At 46.0% G+C, this 21,420-nt stretch overlaps 1 protein-coding gene across 7 annotated transcripts in view; it reads right to left on the bottom strand.

Moving 5' to 3' along the window:
- clcn3 (chloride channel 3) overlaps nt 1-21,420 on the bottom strand; it is a 32,766-nt gene that overhangs the window by 10,848 nt on the left and 498 nt on the right. For 3 of the 7 annotated variants that reach the window (XM_070993592.1, XM_070993588.1, XM_070993593.1), the window contains exons 2-6: nt 15,771-15,952; nt 3,831-3,991; nt 2,643-2,742; nt 1,640-1,827; nt 599-721 (exon numbers count right to left, since the gene is read on the bottom strand). In XM_070993592.1, coding sequence (XP_070849693.1) covers nt 599-721; nt 1,640-1,827; nt 2,643-2,742; nt 3,831-3,991; nt 15,771-15,933 — 735 coding nt within the window. In that variant the 5' untranslated portion in view covers nt 15,934-15,952. Of the gene's footprint in view, nt 1-598; nt 722-1,639; nt 1,828-2,642; nt 2,743-3,830; nt 3,992-9,908; nt 10,334-15,770; nt 15,953-21,420 lie in introns of those variants that run through there. The other 4 variants (XM_070993595.1, XM_070993589.1, XM_070993594.1 and 1 more) reach the window with 2 other exon arrangements.

The following is a 21,420-nucleotide window of genomic DNA, read 5'->3' as shown; positions in this document are numbered from 1 at the left end:
TCCCTGCTGCCCACTGAATTAACAATCTTAAGCCACTTCTAGACATTAAAGGGAATCCCATAAGCATGAGGACACACTGTGGATCCCAGAGGGGGCACATAGCACATTATAGACCACTTTCATGGAGGGGGAGAGGCAGTGATTTACAGACTTCCTGTTTCATGTGCTGCTTCGAGCTTCTGACACCCAGAGCGAATTGATCAGACACGAGAAAATGAGAGAACCGAGATAAAACAGAACATCAGTAATCTGCTTCAGAGCGAGAAGGCTTGTGCAGAGACAGAAGAGATGACCTGATAACCTCGTTTGACGGATAGAACTGACACCTTCTGTGGAAAAAAATAGTTTTCAGTGTTGTGACTGAACAAAGACTTGTCCGCCAGGAATCCTTCACCACATGAATATCTGTCAAAACGCTCTAAAAGGAAAAAAAAAAAAAAAAACGCTGTTTGAAATGAAAGCCAGCTCTTCAATCTTAGGTGTTGGGAGTTTTCCTTCAATGCACCAGCGAAGGGGAGGCTTCAAATCGGCCCCAGCGTGCAAGCTGCAATCACATTTCAGGAGCTGAAAGGGTTTTGTGGAGCAACATTTTCCTCACCTCAGGGATCCCCGAGCCGCAGGCGTACGGAGCAAACACCTTGACCAGACAGACAGCCAGGAAGGCGAAGGACAGAGCCCAGTAGATGTACATGAAGTAGTTCATGATGTACGAGCCGGGGCCCTGCGGAGAGGTGAGGAAGAGGAGAGCGGCAACACCTTGAAACCCTCATATACAGCGATGGGAGTAAATTCTCTCTTTGTTCTTTCTTTTTCTTCGACAGTGAGCTGGCTTTCCTCTTCTTTTTCCATTTTCACTGCAGCTGCGTTCAGGTGATGAGAAACATCACACTGTGCCTCAAAGCTACAACTGCGAAGTGTCAGCTTAATTTAAAACAAAAGGACTATTTTTACTTATTTACTTATTATCATCTCAATAATTAGTTACACTTTCCTGTTTCTAAGGTCACTACTAAAGGCCAGATAAAAAGATTGATGGGGGGGGGGGGTCACATTATGCACCACAGCGTTTCCACTGCACTAACTGCATCAGTCCAACAGCAGACTCACATCATACTCACCACTTTGTTGTTGTTTGTTAAACTTTTCATTCGCTAATCATTTCCGGTTCTTGTATGTTACTGCTGGTAAGCTGTTGGCATTGAATCGCAACACTTCCAGGATATTTTAAATTAATGAGAGGGATTATGCTCTTTGTGCTGCTGGAGGGCTTTTAATGTGAAACAGCAGTGCAGCGAGCACTGAGTTTCGATAGCTTAAAAAAAAAAAACAGAAAAATAAATGCAGGTTGCGAATGAACAGCATTTCTAAATGTGGAATTCATTACTGACATTTTACTGAATTTATCAAGGCAACATGTAAACACATGGAGGTTGCAGGTTGCATCAGCAGCAAAGAGGAGCAAATCAGAAAATATGGAGGCTGAAATATAATAAAACATACATAAATAAACTAAGTTCAAATAAAGGCCTGGTTGTATCAGCAGTCTATTTGAGAATATACAGTAATTTATGCCGTGAAGCAGCAGAAAAAGGGCTGCCGCGGTGGCTGACGTCTCGAGCATGTGCCTGCGTTAGTCTACCTCAGCCTGCCCCAGTATTAGCTCAGCCCAGCTCTTCCACTGAGGACACTTGTCCCGCTCAGCGAAGGTGGTCTCATTGGACGTCCAGCAGCACTGCTCGTGGTTGAACCACATTGCGCTCAGGCACACGCCCTCCTTCAGGTCGTTCATCCAATCAGCAGCAATGTCAATCAGGCCAGCCAAAGCACCTGGCAGGGGGAGGAGGGAACCGGGAAGGAAACGAGGGGGCCGAGAGGTGAAGGCAGGAAGTAGAGAAAGAGGAAAAAAAAGAGGCAGAGGCAGTTAGCTTGCGGGTTATGCTAACAGTTTTTATATGAGCCTTTTATCTTATCAATTTAGAATGGCGAGGCAGATCAAGTCTGTAAAGCCTCTAAATATGATATAAAATGAACCTGATAACGCTGTGTTCAGGCTGCGATGTAGAGGTAATAATCATTTTCATCTGCATCCTTGTCCTAAGATGCAGCACTAAACCTGACAGTCCCTGTGTTGACCTACAGAAATACAACATGGAAGGTTTTATACCCAAATCACCTGAGAAATACAACTTAATGCTAAAAATATCCACATCAGAAGGCAGACAGTATGTTCCAGATCAAATGAGCCTTTATCAGCGGTGTCATATGATCATTAAGCATATATATATGTACATACGTTCCCCTTTAACCTGGATCTTAAGAGATGCTTTCCTACAAAAAAAAAGTCATTTCACAGGAACTTAACTTCACCTATCTGGTCCTCACAGGTTGGTACAAAACCCTGTAGGTTTTCTCTCTTTTGGTGGTCAAACAAACATAAATCATTCATGTGGATTTGCTGTTTTGAGGACAGAACTCTATCTGGTGAGGCTCTTGCTTGTGTTTGAGAGCGAACAGTTAAGTGAGAGCGAAAGACGGAGAGCGACCAAGAGGAAGGCTGAGCGTGAGCTGCCTGAGGCGAAGCGTGTGAGAGTCACCAGCAGAGGAGATAACGGCTCTGTGTTTGCACTGTGTGTGTGTGTTACCTGAGGCCAAGCCGGTGAGCGTCACCACCAGCCACCCGGACCAAGCATCGTACAGGCTCTTTGTGAACTCCCATGCTGACTCCTTCTTCTTACTGTTGATCTAAAAACACACAGGGCAGCTGGTGAGCAAAAGCTAAATGAGATGCACGAATAACACAGAAAACAAAGTGAAAAATGAGGAAATGTCAGATGAACAGACTAGACCTACTTGCATTACTGCAAGTAGGTCAAAGGCTGCTAGTCGCCTCTCCCTAATGGTAAGCAATTCACAAGCTGACTTTCATGGCAGGATTTCTGCCGCTGCTTCAGCAAAACGGTTGACTTTAAGACCAGTTTATAAAACCAATGTTTGACAAAGTATTCAAGTAACACACACATCAAACAATTCCCAGAGTTATCATTTCCTGTATTCCTGCACGGAACCACTTCTGGAAAGACGGCTGTGAGGTTGTGTCAATATTTGGATGAGTGTTGGCAGAGCGAGGTCGGCGACAGGGAGCTGAAGGTCAGGATGCATGAGCTCGCTACGACGTGGATTTCTATGCTGAGCATGAACGTTTACTCTTGACTTTGGTCTCGGTCTCCAACTGCTGATAAAGACGACTGTGAGATGAGACGAAGCTAGTGTCGGCTGGCAGAAAAATTCCATTTAAAACATTTCGACACTAGCTCTGATAAACTTCTTTTCCCTTGTGTTTACTGTTGATGAAACCTCGGTTTCTGTGGGCAGGTTGGACTGTTTTTCTTCTGTGCTGATTCTGCTGATCTTAACTACCCAGTTCTTCTTTCAAGTGATCCACGGGAAGTGCGGGACACAATACTTCCTGTGCAGCAGGGGACTTTTCGCTGACACCAGCTAACGTGCGATAGCTGCAACGGTAAACAGGCTGAGCTGCGACTGTGAGACATTAAAGAGACCGTTGTGTCATTTTAAAAACCCTTGAAAATGTGTTCAGGCTAAAGGCCTCAGTATGCTTCAGACAGGGACAGTTAAGGGTGGGTTATAGTACAATGGAAGTAGAGCGACATGTTGTCCGGCCTTGACGGAAATCAAAACTGACCATCCGGCAAGAAGTCCTGATGGAGAATAAAGTATATACGTGCCCCCCTCAGGGCGAGGGGTAGCTTGTTTGGAGCATACTGACACCTTTAAAGCTTTAAAGGTTGCACTGTTGGCCGGCTGCTAACCTTCCGGTGCCTCTCGCGGTCCTTGCACTTCTCACGGACCCAGTCGATGGTGTGGAAGTCATCGTAGGTCCCCACGCCAGGGATGGGCTCCTCTAGGAAGTCCAACAGGTGGGTGGTGCTGCTGGGTGCCCCGCCCCCGTTAGACATGGCGTAGTTAGACCCTGAAGAGGATATTAAAAAGTTGGTCACTTTTCACCTTAGAGACCACACTGCTGAAACTCCATTTTCCAGAGAAACCAATCTCAGTGAAAGCCATTTCAGCACATCGAATATTCTTATAACATTACGACAAGAAGCTCTTGTGCTGCTCTGCAGTACATCTGAGCATCTCATAAATGCTCCTGAAAAGACAAGAGATCTGTTGCGGCGCCGCCCGCTGCACATTGGAGCTGCAGCTCCTCGATTATCCGGCTCATCAGAAGCGCCGCAGAGCTAAAACACACAGTCACCGCTGAGATATAATATATAATATAATAATGTCAGAAGCACAGCGGCACCGAGGAAACCCTGCGAGGCCATCGCCTCATCTGGAACGAACACACCGACGGAGCGGAGGCTTATCTGCACCGCTAGGACGAGTAAACTTTCGCTGAAATACCTGGAGGAGATCAATCTTTCCCCTCTCGGATCCTCCCGCAGGTGTGACATGCAGATCACTATGTGTGGCTGGGTGGGTGTGTCTGCAGACGGCCTTTCACATTTTGAACATCAGAGCTTTCAGTAAGTGAATCAGCAAGTTCTGGCGAAGCTCTTTCTGCACTTCACTGAGTAAAAGACCTTTTAATTATATCGAAAACCTTTCACAGACGCCTTGCTGGCTGTTTCTTTGGAGCCATAAAGTCGTCCGTCCTTTCAGGCGTAAAAGACTATACCTACCTGGATGTCAGCACTGGTCTGACTGTATTACAGCCTGCAAGACAATGGCATCGTCTACAGGCCCAATAACCATGCATAGTAGGTTAAGTGACGACTTCACCATGACTGTGATTAGTCACAGCACACATTAATGATTTAACGACAAAAAACACAGAGCACACGTTGTCCACTGCCTGTAAGAGGACTGCTGATACTACACAAAGATAATTACAGGGAGTTTGAGACACTGAATGACGCTGCCGGTTAGGTCTGATGTGTTCGGCCTGGGTGCCTTTGACTCAACACAAAGGAGGGACAGCGAGACGCATCGACTCACATCAACACACAAACACACACATCGTGACAGAGCTAGGAGGGGCAGCCGAAGGGCAGATTCTCACTGCCTCTTATCTGAAAAACACACCAGGATTTGCATGGCTGCTGTTTGGCGGCTGCATGATGCGACATCTTTTTGCTGAAAGAAAGCGAAAGCTCTAATGTTTCATCATACAGCACTGAGTCAAAAAATGGTTTAATCAAAAATCTTTATAACCTTCTTAGTCATCATCCTTACAATTCAGCGAGTCCACTCCAGTATTCAAGAAGAAGAGAGCCGTCACATTAACTTGAACAAGCACTGCCTCATGCTTAATCCGGCACAAAGTGTGTTTGAGAAATTAGAGAGAGCCCATCCTCCCACGTTTGAGATTGTCAGAGAGTCTGAGGATAATCCTCCCACTTGTGATGACACAAATATGTGAGGCGACTTCTTCATCTTCAACACAAAGGCAGCACAGTGTGCAAGAGGGACAAAAGGCAGACGGAGCAGCGGCTACAGATTCTGTGTCAGTGGTCAGAGGGACAAAGTGAAATATGTGCTTTTAGTCCAAATCATTGTGTGTGCTTTCAGCAAAATCAGATTATTTCAACCGGTGCAACTACTGTGTGTGTGGGCTACATACAGGAAGACAGAAAGACACGCATGGAGTGAAACTATGATGGAGGCCCAGAGATAAGAAAAGATTAGAGCAAGGCAAGTGTAATCTTAAAGAGTAACGAAACACCAAGCCAAAAGCATTGTTGAATTACTTTTAAACCATCTGTAATTCAGATTCTTGAGAGACAAACTGGACAAATGTTTCTTTAGTCAGACACTGATTTCCCTTTAAAAACAACTTGGCTTCAGACTTCATGTATTTTTACGCACGTAGCATCGAGCCGAAGCTACACAAACGTTGTTACATGGTTGACAGTTCACCTCGTTTGCCCTGCCATGCTTATTGAATCATTCATTCATTCATTGTGCGCCAGGCGGGCAGTCACACATCCATCAGGCATGCTGTTGATGAATTTTCCGGCATCCTGTGATGAGATGCTGTCCTTCAGTCGGACCTCGACAGATCCAAAACTTCCAGAGCTAATTCGACTGTTTTTCCAGGTAAATTTAAGTTGCTCAGCATGCTTTGATTCTGTTGCTCTCGCACTGCTAAAGGTAAAGGTGTGAATGCAAGAAATGCAAATGAGAATAATGGCAATCTATTGAAAACCGCAGCCTCACTACCACTGGGGCAGGGTCATGGCTGTCAAGCAAGGCCTCATTCAGAGCTGTCTCTGATCACTAAACATAGAAAACCTGAGCCATAAAACAGATCATCAGTGCATCTGCATCCTTTCCAAGCACCGCTACACTGCAGCTGATATTACCATAAAATACATGAGCTGCACAACTCAGTGCACCAAAAAAAAATGGATGCACAACTGGAGAGAAAGATTATAAACCATCAAAATCTGATGATGCTTTCCATCAAATTGCATACATCTCAATGTGGAGTAAAGTTCTTGCACATGGTGGCATTTTTATCCTGAGGCAAAGATGAAGCCTGCTGCTAAAGATTTCCCATATCACCATCGAGGCCACGACAGAGCCTTTGAAAGAGCGGCTTATTAGCTCACTGCCTTTGATGCTTGATGGGATGTGGGAGAGGAAAAGCCCCTTCCGTGTGAATTTCTGTAAGAGGCAGGGAAAAGACGGCCCAGCTTTGATCTGACCAGGCGATATACGTCGTGTCCGGAGAGGGGAAAGGGGAAGCGAGTGTGGAGTCAGCAGCAGTGAGAGTGTCAGGCTTGGCAGGGAGACGGATACCAGCATTCTCCATTTTGATTCACAGTGATGGCTACAGTCTGGACTGTGTGTGTGTGCGTGCGTGCGTGCGTGTGTGTGTGTGTGTGTGTGGCACGGCGATGACTCAGTTATTGACTCAGCGAAAGCAGTTTGATACGGAGGTCTGAGATGCGACCTTTCTGAATCTATCAGTGGTCACCTGACGGCAAGAAGAAAACAAATAAGAGTGGAGCTGCGAGCTGTGGGTGGTGTAAACAACGAAATAAGCAATCGAGGCAGCGGTAGAACGGCATCTCCCGTGTTCTGTGAGGTAAAGTTACTGTTTTTGTCATGTGACGGCTTCAGTTTCCCATCGGAAAGGGCCGTCTGAAGGCGAGGAAAAGTGGTGAAAATACTCATCCTGCGTCCACAGCAGTACGCTGGTTGAATATTTTGCTGCTAATAGCAATCACTGCTGCCACAGTTCAACAGCAGTTACAGTTTAACTGATTTAGTACGCAAAGCTTGAACTCACCCTTGAGAGATCGAACATGGCACCAACTCAAGAGTCCAAACTCCCAAGAACGAGAGGACGCAGCCCAAATCACAATTACAGTTAATACAGTTACAGTTGCATTGTAATAATAAACTGACTGTTTATTCAAAGTCTAAATAGTTCTTTAATGCCTAAAAGCATCTTAAAGGCTTAATTTTGGTGACATCACGGTCTGATTGTCCTCTATCTCTGCTGGTTGAATCCAAAAGCATGCTGGGAAACCTCTCTCAGCTGTCGCAGTTTCACTGGATGAACACAGTGACTGAAATGGACTCATTTTATTTATCGATTTCCTAAAATGCTCAAACCAGCCACTGCATGAAATGTTGACAGTAATTACTCTGCAGTCCGTCCTGATGCCCCTTCATCTTAATGTCGACCTCTTGCAGCTAAGAGTGTTTTCTTAAATGCTGAAGGACACACAGTAGCAGCAAACATACAATCAGACATCTGCAAAGTCTGCTGTCAGTGGCATGAATGGAAACTAACGAAAGGCGCAGAAAATCTTCTCTGGGGAAGAAAAATGAAATGTGGGCGATCCAGCAGACAGCAGAGCAAGGTAAGACTGCAGTGCTACGCTGCAGCGACTACTTCCAAATTTCCAGCTCACACGCAGGAACAGAATGGATGAGGCTGATTTAAAGGGAACATTTTCAACCTCTGAGGAGCGATTTGATGGACGAGATGAGCCCCTCCTGACGCCGCTGCACTGCTGGCACCCATCAGTCAAGTCAGGAGCATGGAGCCAAGCGAGCCCGACAGGGACCGCGTACGTGCCCGTCGCCAGCATCACGCCCCAACGGTTCGGCGGGCATACGTACAGTGACACAGCGATTCTGCGTCAGGGCTAAAAGCCATGTCAGTGCAGGCTGTCAATAATACCACTTCTCTACATGAGCAGTTTGACTCGGCCTTACTGCGTTACTATGACCAACGAGGTGGGAAACGAGCGTCAGTCCAGAGGTTTGTGTGTCTAATGCGTGGAGAGAGTCCAGGTTTCATTCCTATGACCACCCCTGCGCTAAGCCCACTCTACTACTGCAGCGTAAACGAGATCAGAGAGGTTTAGAGGCAGCCGGCAGGGTCAGCTGGGTTGGACTAGGGTCTGTCTGCTCAGCTGTCATGTGATCAGCAGTGTAAACTGGCCAACCTCATTACAGCCTGAAGATCCAGACCGGCGGAGTCCCCGGAGTCACGTGAAAAGGCTGACAAACAAATGACCAAAGTCCGAAAAGCCTGAGGACTCAAATGCCCCACCTTTGCTTCGTGTGTTTACATTTTACATGACAGTAACTGGTTGTTGGGACAAGGCCACAGGGTTTAAGGTAAACGTCCTTAAAGCGACCTATTTATTAAGGTTTGTCTTGCGGAAATAGTGCACACACTATAATGTCCAGTTTCACAGGTTACTGATGCAGGAAGTTGGCAAACAAATGCATCTGGATGACAATTTACGCAGCCATGACATGAAAAACTGCCAGATGCAACATGAATAAAGCCAGTGATGGAACGAAACTGGGCACATTTACTCAAATAACATACTTGAGTACAAATTTGAGGCACTTGTAGTTTGAATATTTGCATTTAATGCAACTTTAAACTCCTTCTCCACTGCATCTCTGAGGCAAATCTATGTGTAAAAACTGCCAAATGCACAGCCAGATGTGCTCAAACCATGAGCTGGACTGAAAGCTACGAAACTGTGTGTCAACATGGAGAGAGGAAATAAAGGCTTGGATGTACGGACGTTGCTTTGCACAGAGTGTATGCAGGCAGCAGCGGATCTGTCCTGAACCCATCAGGGGCCTTTTGTCTCTGCTCGCTCACCGTAAAAATCTAACAAGGCCTGGAGGAACCAGCTGACACGCACACACAACTCAAGGAAAACTCCCTAAAGGCTGCACTGGAAAGACGAGCCAGGAAACAGCAGAAGAAGTCAAACTTGTCGCAAAACAAGCCATAATTTGGCTCAATTTGCCTGCACGCCTTCGCCCAGAGGAGGCCGTTATGAGCGATGTGATGCGACGCCCTGAATGTGGCCAACAGGTGTCCTCACAGCTCAGCAACACACAGCCCAGATCTGTGAACATCCAGTCCACATAACTGTGCCAAAGCCTGGCTGTGGCTCCGTGTGGAGAAATTAAAATGGATGCCCACGATGTTGCCTGTAGTCGCTGCTGCTTACAGGCCCGAGCACAAGCCTTCGCCCTAAATCAACCCTCTCTTTATCTCATTATCCCTGGCTGACGAGCACAAACGCCGACGGTTAATTATCAACACAGGTGAGAGGCGGACGGTCAACTGAGCTGGCCAGGTCGCCCACAGAACACGCAGCGTTGCAGAGCAATGGCAGCCTCTAATCCACGGTGACACTCTGATTTCCATATTCACCGGCAGCAGATGAGGTAGCATTTGTTCAACCTGCGTCTGCCGGTCGTACGGCTGCATGCACTCACTGTGCGAGAGGAGGAAGGAGGAGGAAGGCCTCTGTCATCACAGCAGTGTGAGGAAAGGAGAGAGTCGGAAGGACGGGGGAGGGAAAGAAAGACGAGGGGACATGGCGTACCTCTTTTAGGGATCTCCTGCAAGGGGATGGTGTCCCCTCCCCCATCGTAGGGCAAATAGGGGTCGGCTGCCGCGTCCTCCTCCTCCATGTTGACAGCTGAGACGAGGCTAGGCTAACGTTAAGCTAGGCTTCAGTGCGCACTGCTCTCTGCGTGTGTGTCAGTCGCTGCCATGTTTACCAGAGGAAGGCAAGCGGCTGCGTGAGTGAGTGTGTGTGTGAGCGAGCGAGCGAGCGTGTGTGTGTGTGAGTGCACAGTCCTCTCTCTCCCTCCCCTTCCCTCTTCTTTCTCTCTCCACTGCAGCAGCTGACTGATGATGTCATCACACACACAAACACACACGCACACACTCAAAGGGAAAGACGATCGCACCGAGCCGGTCAGCCTCGCCTGCTCGGTTGCTGGGGGAGATCAGTGAGCCCTGCCTGCATGGGAGGGACCACGGCGCCGGGTCACAGGGGTGTGTGCGTGTGTGCGTGAGAGGGTGAGCTGTGAAAAAGGAATATTCCATTCTGAGCAAGTGCAGGGGGGTTAAAGTAAAGGTAAATGGAAGTTTTAATACCATAGCACCAGCAGAGAAGTATTCAGATCTAAAGGTACTAATACCACTTTGTAGAAATACTGTAAAAGTATGTAAGTACAATGAGGAAAATTCACTTAAAGTATTAAAAGTATGTTATGTTGGTTATTATCACTCATGCTTCAGTGTAAAAGCAGGATTTTAGTGCTGGTTGGTGCAGTTGGAGCTCACTTTGAATTATTTTGTAAAGGACTGCGACTAATGATCATTTTCTCCATTAATACATTGATTGTTCGGTTTGTAAAAATTCTAAAAATAGTGAGAAAGGTAAAGTACCTCAAATTTGTACTTAAGAATAGTACTTGAGTAAATGCACTTGGTTACATTGTACCACTGTAGCTTAGTGTGCTAATTATTCGGGCTATTGACCGCAACTAAAAAGGACGATTGTTGACATCTTGTAGAGTGAGGGATTGATCAAAAGCATGTTCACTTTAAATCAATACTGAAAGCTATTTTTAGCTGCAGGTGGGGAAGCATCCATCCCTCAGAGGTGGTGCTGGGGGAGAAATGGTCAAATTTGTCTGTTTAAAATGATAAAGGGGAAAACTTTCCTCTTCATACATGTAATGAAAGGAAGCTTTGTGATTGCACGAGCAAGAAATAATGACATTCCCATGGGAGTTATTCACTAATTTGCCTCGTTATTTTGGTTATTTACTGTCGGTGAACATGGCAACTGCCGCCTTTGTCTTCAGCATGCAGAGAAAACTAAATACTGTGTAAGAGAGAAAAAGCAAAATATAATATCAGATGCGCTGCTCGCTCTGTCGTCTACAGAGAGGATATGAAACATGTGAGATAACATCTGGACGTCTCATAACATCTGTGCCACAATGTACTCTAATGCAGAAGAGCCTCCTGTTCCACCGTTCAGGCCTGACGTGGATTTCATGGGTACAACCCGAAAGGGACCACACAGTCGCCATGTTTGGAGGCGAGAGGTGTTTTGTAAACTCACCGTAATCGTGTGTTATTCTACGAAACAATGCGACTAAAGTCAGGTCGTTCAGGCCTGAACAATGGGAGCCGGACGTTTCACACGCTGTAACTGTGAGATCGCAGAAATATAAAAACCTTAACTCTGCATGGCACCTTACCTTGGCAATGGTAAGGCAATGGCACAGGTGATGTCAGCCATAGTCTGTTCCCTCCCTGCTCAACAAGTCCCAGTCTGGACGTCAAAGCAGCAAAACAACCTCAAGTTTTAAAAAAAATGTCTGAAGTCTCTATAATCCAGCCAGTTAAGAGAAAACAGAATAAATCCTTTCCAGTTCACCGACCGACATTTTCAAAAGCGCTGCTCCATCTGTCTTCCTCGTGTCTCCTGCTGAGCAAACAAAAAGTTTCAGCACAAACCTCCGGACTGAGCCAGCCCCTTGCTCACACTGCAGCCGCAGCCCAGAGGAGGGCTTTACGAGCGTTCCTGTGAACCCACCCACTCATAACCACGTAAAAATAGCACAGGCAGGCAGAGAGTGTGGCACCGCACCAACGTCAAGGAACAGCTTTCATCCAGACATTTCCTGAAGTGCTAGCTCACGCTGGCTGGCAGCCAAACTGGTTTATGGGAATGACGCTGTACGTCCAGGTGTCACACACAAATCAAGACTGACGGGGTTGAGAGGTGGAGCTCAGGCACATGCAGTAGTGTAGTATGATTGTCCTGGACTGCTGTGACAGTATGATCCAAAATGAATGAAGGCCAGGTGCTAGCTAACCCTGACCTCGAGGAAGCTGAAAAACAAGTAGTAGTAACAACTCTCACCTGTTACCCAACAACCTGTTTACCTGTTTTATTTACATTTCACAAAGCATCTCACAACCGTTTTTTGGAATCAGGGTTGTAAACGCCTCTGTTAATACGATACTGGTCATCAGATTTCAACAACTGGCAGAAAACACTGGCTGCATGACTGTCAGTTTTTTGTTTGTGTAAATGTTTCACTGAAGCCTGTCGTCCGTTTGTAGCAGCAGTGACAGTAGAAGCGGTGGTGGGTTAGGGTTACCCCTTGCTTTCCCCTTTAGCAGTTAACGGGCCAGAGGTCCAGTTTCAGAGTGAAAGAATAAGAGGCTAATCACCAGGCAGAGACTGAAGACACTGAAACATAAGCCGATCCTTCATAAACACACATACAGTACATCCACTACCATCTGACTCTGGCAAATCCCAAATACAAAAGTCAGAAATATGAAATTCCCAATGAAAAGCAGACAACAACAGCTCCCCAGATGCTAAATCCTCATGACTTTGGTTAACTTTCCATCTCGCACCATGTGATAACTAAGAAGCAGCACAGAAATGCCAAAATAGTCTTGAGGTCATTTCCAAACACTGTTCGCCCGAGAGCGCTGAGAATGACAACCACCAGCTGATGTATCGCCTCCCAAATACCAACAGCAGTGTCAAAAATCCAGAATCAGTTCAATCCAGTATCTAACAAGCTAACATGGTCAATATTACACAATGTACTAAACCTGTTCATGCTAACACTCGCATCTTAATATGTTGAAATGCTAAATGGAATGCTAAACCTACCATCCAATAGCTGGACTGACCCTCCAGGGCTAAACCTGTGTTATAGCTGGTTAGCTAGCTAGCTAGCATGTCACGCTGAATATCCTGGTCACCACAGTCTCCTTTTCAATAATGAATAAGCTGAGTCTAGACTCCAGAGTCATTATATCACTGCTGTGCTTTGCTGCACTTCAAATTATACGTCAACAGGAAATTCACTGTAGTATATGTGTCGTCTGAATGTATGACTGCTGCTGCAATAAATGTTTCTGCAAAGCACGAGTGAATGCTACCAATTGGCAATGTCAATTTTCAAGCTTCAACACAGGACAGTCCTAGAGAAAATACAAGCTTATGGTGGTCAAAGAGCATATTTACACTAGTCATGAAAAGTGTGAAGCGCTGCAGGGAAGAGTAGCACTAAAGATGCCAAGCACAGCTTTTCAACGTGTTGTAAGAATCACAGCTTTGTCCGCTGGACCCTTAGCACACACTGTAACCTTAGAAACAGCCTCATTGTTAATGTGTCTTTCTACCGTAACCACCTTCCCACAGAGCTGCGAGCTTTTACGTGACTAACCGGTCGTACTGCGTAAGGCTTGATTCTTCGATGCAAAGCAGGAACCGGCGTGATCGGACTTCAGCTGATGAAAGATGCACCACAGAAAAGCAAGATTGTAGATAACAGTATAGTACGTGGCAGAGGAGAAGGTCTGCGTGCTCTTCCAGGAACTAGTTCAATTTACTTTCAGCTCCACTTTTGACTGTATCTTTATTTAAAACCTCATCTACAACTCAACTGACTCAGATAAAGGCAATTAATTATCCGATTTAAATGAGACAATAACATAACATTTCTGCTCAGCAAACACTTAAAGTAGACTTTAACAGAACGCTGTGCCTTTATCCCATGTATAAACACATAGCTTGCATGTCTTCTTTCAGCAAGTCGCACAAAATCAAACTTTCAGATTAAACACAAGCCGCTTATATTTGGAGAGCCGAGCTCAACTGACGCCTCTGACACAAGCCCTCAGCGTGTGCGCTTTCTGTTTGATCGACCGCGAGTCGAGGCCTAAGGGAGAGAGGAATTGGCACGTTTACTCAGGCAGAGCAGAACGAACCGGATGCAGCAGATCCAGTGTGTCACAGAGCTGCTGGGTGAATGAGAAACAGGTGACCGTGCTGGAATGACAGGTATGACTTGAACTGTGGCCTGGCAGCCCGACAAGCAGAAGCCTGGCAGAGATCAGGCCGCTTATGGGTGAGGTAATGATCTGAATTCATCATGTCACCCAGCACAAAACACAAGGATGCTCCTTATGAAGCGCTCAATAAATACTTCATGTATGTTTTTAATAAGCTAAAGTCTCAGTCACGCACCACGCTCCACCCCAGCTTCTATATTTAGCTGTCGATGACGCATTCATGAACAGAAAAACAACACAGGCTCTTCCACGTGTCTGTATTATTACTACCACCTATCTTTCACTGCCACCTGACAGGAAAGACCGATCCCCGTGATCCAAGAGACAAAGGCGGACGAGGAGCAACGAGCAAGGCCAAAGCTCACACACACACACACACACACACACACACACACACACACACACACACACACACACACACACACACACACACACACACACACACACACACACACACACACACACACACACACACACACACACACACACACACACACACACACACACACACACACACACACACTTCAAAAGGTGACCAGGTCGAGATGGTGGATGGAAACAGGAGAGACACAAACAGGAAGCAGGAGCAGGAGAAACCATGAGACGTGACAAGTTAAGGTTTAGTACAAGGACAGTGACGGTGATGGACGAACAGTCAGCACAAGACAAGAAGCAAAACAAGCGAACCGCTGATGACAAGTTAATAAGAGTCTCACAAATGGTTATAAAGCAGTTCATTAATTTGCGTTTCAGAGGAATTAAAAGGACTTTGCTGTGCAAATGTGCATAATTCAAATGGATTTGTAAACAGCAAATATGCAAAACAGGTTAATGAAAACCTAAAGCAGCTTTGAAATGGGAAAGCAAAAGGCTCCCCACACTTTTACTTCACTTCTGCTTCTCAATTTACTGTGACAGTAAGAGTACATTTATTGATTATTGAGTCCCTGAACCAGGTCCATCTGCTGATCAAGAGATTAGGTCGAAAGGCCTGGAAAAAGCTAGTAAGTCACCTTGGGTTGCTGATGCTTCCATGCTCAAAAACTCTTAGCGGCTATCACCTGAGTTTATTATGAATCGTTTAAAGGTCACATTTAGCTCCATGTGCTGGATGGAGACCCTGAGGAACCTCTGAAAGCCAATAAGTCGACTTCTGAGCTTAGATCATTTTGTTATTTGACCATCTGTAGCCATTTTTATTTGCCGTTCAGCATTTATAACCATTTGGGAGGCTGCTCCAGTCAAAGCTGGAGCAGGTGTCCGCTGGGTGCTGCGAGGCATCATGTGGAGCAGCTGATGAGCGTGGACGGAGATGAGGAGGGGGCAGATGGCGGAGGGGCACACACGAGCGGACGCACACTTGATGCGTGTTGACATCGGCAGCGGGGGTGACTCAAAAAACGGCGAACCAGACTCAATTTTGGACTTGGGGATGCAGCGTGGCGGGAGGCTCAGTGAGATTTCAAGGAATGTGATTGGACAGTGAGGGTCGGGGTTCATCAAAAGCCAGGGTCACGGACCAATCAAACAGCTGGGGGAGGTATCCCGTACTCCCTACCTGGGGAGGCAGCGTCCCCATCCAGCAGGTTGTCATCCTCGGTGGTGTGGAAGTCCATGATGACGCCGGCTCCATCCAGCAGCTCCTCGTCGCTGCTGGCGCTGGCGATGCTGTTGTAGCTGTTCCTGCAGTAGCCTCTGTGGTACAGCTGCTCCGACTCCATTTAGCAACGCGCCGGTGCCCTGGATGATAAGGAGGGAGGGGAGGGGAGGGGAGGGAGGGGGAGTGGTGGAGATATACACACCGTGTTTGTGAGGATGCTAGATTACAGAGTCTACAAGGTGAGGTGAGTCTGTCAGGGATGAGCGGGGTGGGATGTTAATACGCATAGTGGCACGCAGGTAAACAGCAAAGACAGACACACACATTTATAGTCAGGCGATAATCAACTTTATTTGAAAGCCACAAGAGAGACAACCAATCACCAGAGCAGCTCACAGATGAGCACAAGCAGCAGAAACCTGAGCTGAACAACAATCATTTGTTCGTTCAGCATCGTTTCCACTCGTGACATTTCTGCCCCGTTACATCCGAAGAAAAAGCCTTCGCCAGGAAACCAAATGCGTGCAGATGCATCAGCCACGTTTTTCTGGTGCAGAAAACCTTGAGAGATCAGAGAGACGGTCCGACAGAAATACTGTGACCGCTGGGCGATGGAAGACAGAGTGAAACAAAGATGGAAAGAAGTGTGGGCGGAATGAGAGAGAAGGGATGCAGGTGGTCCATGAGAGTGGGCTGTCAGGGAGGCGGACGTGAAGAGAAAGGTGTTTGATGATGATGATGATGATGATGATGATGATGATGATGATGATGATGATGAACTCATCATCCTCCTCCATGCCAGCGATGAGGTGGAATGATTGAGAACACCTGACCAGAGATGTAAACAGAAGAACACATCCGACCAAAGGAGCCTAATAAACATCTGATATGAAAGCCAACATGTCAGCCGTGTAACTGCCACCATTCGTCCCTCTTAACTCACGTCTGACACGTCTTTTTTTTCTATGTGCAACACTTTATTTTATGGTGTGTAATTTCAGAATAATCTCTTAATAATTTCCAAGATTTCAAACTGCATGGAGAGGTTTGCCGCTCAGTGGAAATGTTGTTAAGTTACATTTAGTCATTAAAACTTTGTGAAGATTGAATGTTTTAATTAAATATCTGATAATATCTCTGATCATAGTTTAGGGATTGTTTTAATTGCCTTTGGGAGACTCCTTTAAAGTTGCATACAAGTACAGACATCAAGCTAGGAGTGACTCTTTCTACTTTTTCCTTCTTTGTTTCCGTACACAAAGCATAAAATATCACGGTATTTGGCAGTGATGTTATAATATTGTTTGCTTCACAGCCAAGAGGTGTGTTCGTAGCCTGAGGGATTAAAGTGACGCGTGGACGCTGCCTACGATGAGAGGATGATTATGATCGTAATAATTCTGCTGGAACAAAGAGAGCAGAGCTGCACCGACACGCAGCACCTCACCTTTGCTCAAACCTCGCCCCCCTGTGGAGAAGGTGGAAACTGCACCACAATCTTCAAACCGCATACGGGACCTAAAATGATCCACCGGGCTGAACGCAATGATGGCCCGATGACTCCTGACAATTACAGATATCCCAGCGGTATTTATAGGAATATGGGCCTCCAGGCATGATGAGTCACAAAGTAATAAGGAGAGAGACAGAGAGAGAGTTCAGGAGAAAGACAATTAATGCGGCGCTTTGCTGTAGCCTGACTGATCTTCACTAATCCTTCACGGTCTGATAGGCGACTCCATATTCCTCTTCATCACTGTGACAAAAAGACCTAATAGATTTCTAAGCTCGCTCCATATTGACCTGAATGGATCCGATTTCTTACTTAATCTTTTTTTTCTGTCCTGATTTTTGTGCTGTGGACCTTAAAAAGTGAAGTTCACAAAAGGCCACAATAAAAAGGAAGTGAGGAAAAGGAAAAGCTGGAGTCATCACGATCGATTTGGGAAGTGGATTTCTATTAAAAAAATAGTGACTTTCAGGGTGAACCAGACATTTTTCTACTTGTTGAAGGAGGTTTTGTGAGCTTAGTTTTGTGGACTGAGTGCAGTGCTGAAAGACGTCATCAAACGCACCAAACATTCGACTCAGCGGCCAACGTTCAGGCGCCGACCCTTTCCCTCTCCTGCTGTGAAAGTTACTCACCTTTAACAAATAAATCTGGACACTTCGGTATGATATTAACACCACATCGCGACACGAGCGATCGTGAACAAAAGCCTGACAGCGAAACCGCAGAACACTGATCCTCTCAGGCACAAACTATAACACGAGGTTAAGAGGAAAGAGAAACTTTCCCTTTGCCAATAACCACACTGATTGATCGTGAGACAAGACCTCCCTTTGAGCTCTATCAAATCACCGTGACCAGGAAATTCAATTCAGCTTGTTTGCAGAGTCAGAGTCGAGGTGAGCTGTCTTTGACCTCTAGTGACACCGCAGAACCGTCACGGGTCCGCCCTGAAACTTCTTTCTCCTCCAAATACTTCATTTCCGCTCAAATTAAGCTTTCGTGGCTGCTCTCTTTTCTGAGAAAACACTCTTCAGCCCAGCAGGGGTGCTGTTGATTCATGCAGCGAACAGAGTGAGAGTAGAAAACGTGCGTTAAAGGTGTGCAATTATCTTTTCAGACAGACAGGTCCAATACGAAATGAACTGTGCTGCTGAGCCCCTTAATGCTGCTCTGCTTTAATAACACTTGTCATCTGTTCCCCTCTTTCTCTCTGTGGGTGACACTCGATAGCTGTAATTATAACAGTCTGCTGTATGCTTGTTCACATTTCCTGTCATTCTGTGCAACAGGAATCAAAACAGTAATTACGCCCGGCGGACTGGAGTGTGTTGAGGAGCTACAACGCCGCGAGTCAGATTTCATTTCGCTCTTTGAGGACGAGGGGAAGCTACGGAGAGGGAGGTGTGTGTGAGAGATGGTCGATGAGAGGAGCATTATGAGCAGCGAGGGAACACAACGTTGCAGGGTCTGCTGATGTTACGCAACCAGCTGAGCAGCGAGGGGCCTTATCTTCCTCCGCCTGGTCACTATGGAGGTGTTGCCCAGGCGACCGTTGCTGGGATGTGACTCAGCATTTTGCCCTCCCTCTAACCGACAGGCTCGCACCTCCCCTGTCGACGGGGCTAAGAAGTTGACACACATCCTTCAGGAACAGAAAGGCGGTGAGCGGTCGATGTACGGAGCGCTTTGTGGCTAAACATCCAGCACGATGGGAGGCGTTTACTGCTCACAAGATACGCTGACTGTCAGTAACACTGAAGTAATGCAGTGACATCAGTTTGAGTATAATGCACACAAGAAGAAGACAAAGTAGAAGCCACAGACCGGCTGATGCTGCGCTGAGTCAATGCTGCTGAGCTCCTCGTACTCGACTGCACGCCTCTGCTTGAGGTGTTGAAATAAGCCTGTTGTGTTGGCCCGTTTTGATGTTACAGTATTCCTGCACCTCTTACGCATTATTGTGGTTTGTTCGTACTGAAGTCGCTCCCCTTTCTGGAACTTGCTCCTCCACCACGGAGCCGGCAGCTAAGTTACTTTTGCTTGCAGCCGTGCTCGCTCTCACTGTGCAGAACAGTATAACGTCATTGTGTCAACAAACTGGAATATGGCGATTATCACTTTCAATTTGTCACTCATCACTTTCGTCCAGCCCATGCCTGTCTGACAATATGATCCTATCCAACAGCAGCTGATACGTCCTAGAATAAAACAAGGAGTCTAATTCAAATCTACCAGATGAGAGGAAGCATTAGGCCTGGGTTTAAGTTCCTTAAGGCATCTTAATGTGCTGTAATCACTTCCTGATAATAATTAAAGTGAGCAGGACATTAAATACTATGTAAAATGTCATGTGTTGTGTAAAATCCAGGCTGATGTTTTCATCTGAGACATTTTAAAGGCCTCTCCAGGCATTGGTTAAAGCCCTAAAAAATGATCTCTGCTCCTCAAAATAACATATTTACAAGTTTCTTCCATGATAAAAAAAATTCCCTGCTTTAAAATGACTTAGATGTAACTTGACAGCTTCATGGTTACAAAGGTGTTGAGGTTAGTGAGCAAAAAAATGCATATCTTTGCTGTCCTGTGTAATCTGACCTTCTACTTCCAGATGAACAATATAGCAAGAACCTTATAGGTGATGAAGGGATATGAAGGGATGGAGATTAACACGTTAATGTGACGCCTCGACCGTCTGACTGAATGAAACTCGAAGGTCACGCTTAACAGAACGAGGACAAACACTTCAGACAGACGTAACACAATAAGGAGCGCCGACTGAACCAGCAGCCATAGCAAATCAAATCAGGAGTGTTCAGTTCCTGTGGTCTGACTCGTCTGCAGCCGCCAGGTGGAAAGAGGACGAGCAGCCACCGAGAGGAGGCGAGCCGCCTAATCACACATGATGAATACGTGAAGGGGCGCCTGATGGAGGGGGGAGGGGGGGGGGGGGGTAGCAGCAGGGAAACAATAACTGCGTGCACTCGAGCGCGCATGCTGTCTGCTGGGGCTGGAATGATTAGCCAAAAAATTTTCTTCAACTTTGACGAATGATTTATCATAAAAGTCGTTCAACAGTCAAAAACAGCAAACGTGCTGGTTCCAGCTTCTACACTGGACTTTACGTTGGCTCTGGGTATTTCATTTCTCACCCAACAACCGTTCAGTTAATCCAAAATGTACTCCACACACACATTTTCATCATTGATTCATCCTCTAATTATTGATTGGTCTTCGGTGTTAAATGCTGTGGACTGTGGCAATGGTTCATGTTATGTACTGGTCCCTGTACAAACAAGCATTAAACAAATAAATAAACATATTTTCTGAAGTAACTCAATTTATCATTCTCTCTGTAAGATGCTTGAAAAATCGTGATAAAGGTGCAAGACACCTTACAATACAATTTCTAGATTCATTAAGACATCAGCCAAGAAAAGGTCCAAAACCCAAAATATAATTCACTTACTATTGCAGAAAATCAGCAAATATTCATATCCAAGAAGCTCAAACCAGCAACTTTTCTGGGTGTTTTTTCCGAAAAAATGACTTCAACACTTGAAAATGTTCCAAATAATTTCCGGTTGATCGACTAATGGATTATTCTGCATGACTGCGTGATGATGGAAAGCCATTTGTGTCGTTTTCAGCAGGAATTCACAAGTTAATGCAAAAGAGGGAAAACTTGGTAACTTTAGAAAACCTCAATACCATTAGAGGCTAATATAAACGCATTGCCCAGCCCCACTTTGTACACTCCATATCAGATTATGACAGTAAGTTAAGGCCATATATTCAGTTGTAGGGTGTGCTGAGGACATGAGGAGAAATGTTTAATGAGGATAACCTCACATGACTGACTTTTGCAGCAGGAAGGACTGATTTGATTTTCTGTGCTAATGATGAAAAACATCCATGACAAACAGCCAGCAAGGCAATAAAGTCTCCCAAACAGACCTTTCGAGCCGTTAGCCGTGCACAAATCAACGTTTCATCCGCATTACACGGTGAAAATGTCCAGAAAACAGGCACACAGAAGGGGGGGCTGTTCGCAGGATCGAACAGCTTCACTTTCCCTCGGCTGCAGCCGAGGGCCTG

Source organism: Chaetodon trifascialis, chromosome 23 (assembly GCF_039877785.1).
Source record: "Chaetodon trifascialis isolate fChaTrf1 chromosome 23, fChaTrf1.hap1, whole genome shotgun sequence".
Classification (NCBI taxonomy): domain Eukaryota; kingdom Metazoa; phylum Chordata; class Actinopteri; order Chaetodontiformes; family Chaetodontidae; genus Chaetodon; species Chaetodon trifascialis.
This window is presented reverse-complemented; position numbering and strand designations above follow the sequence as displayed.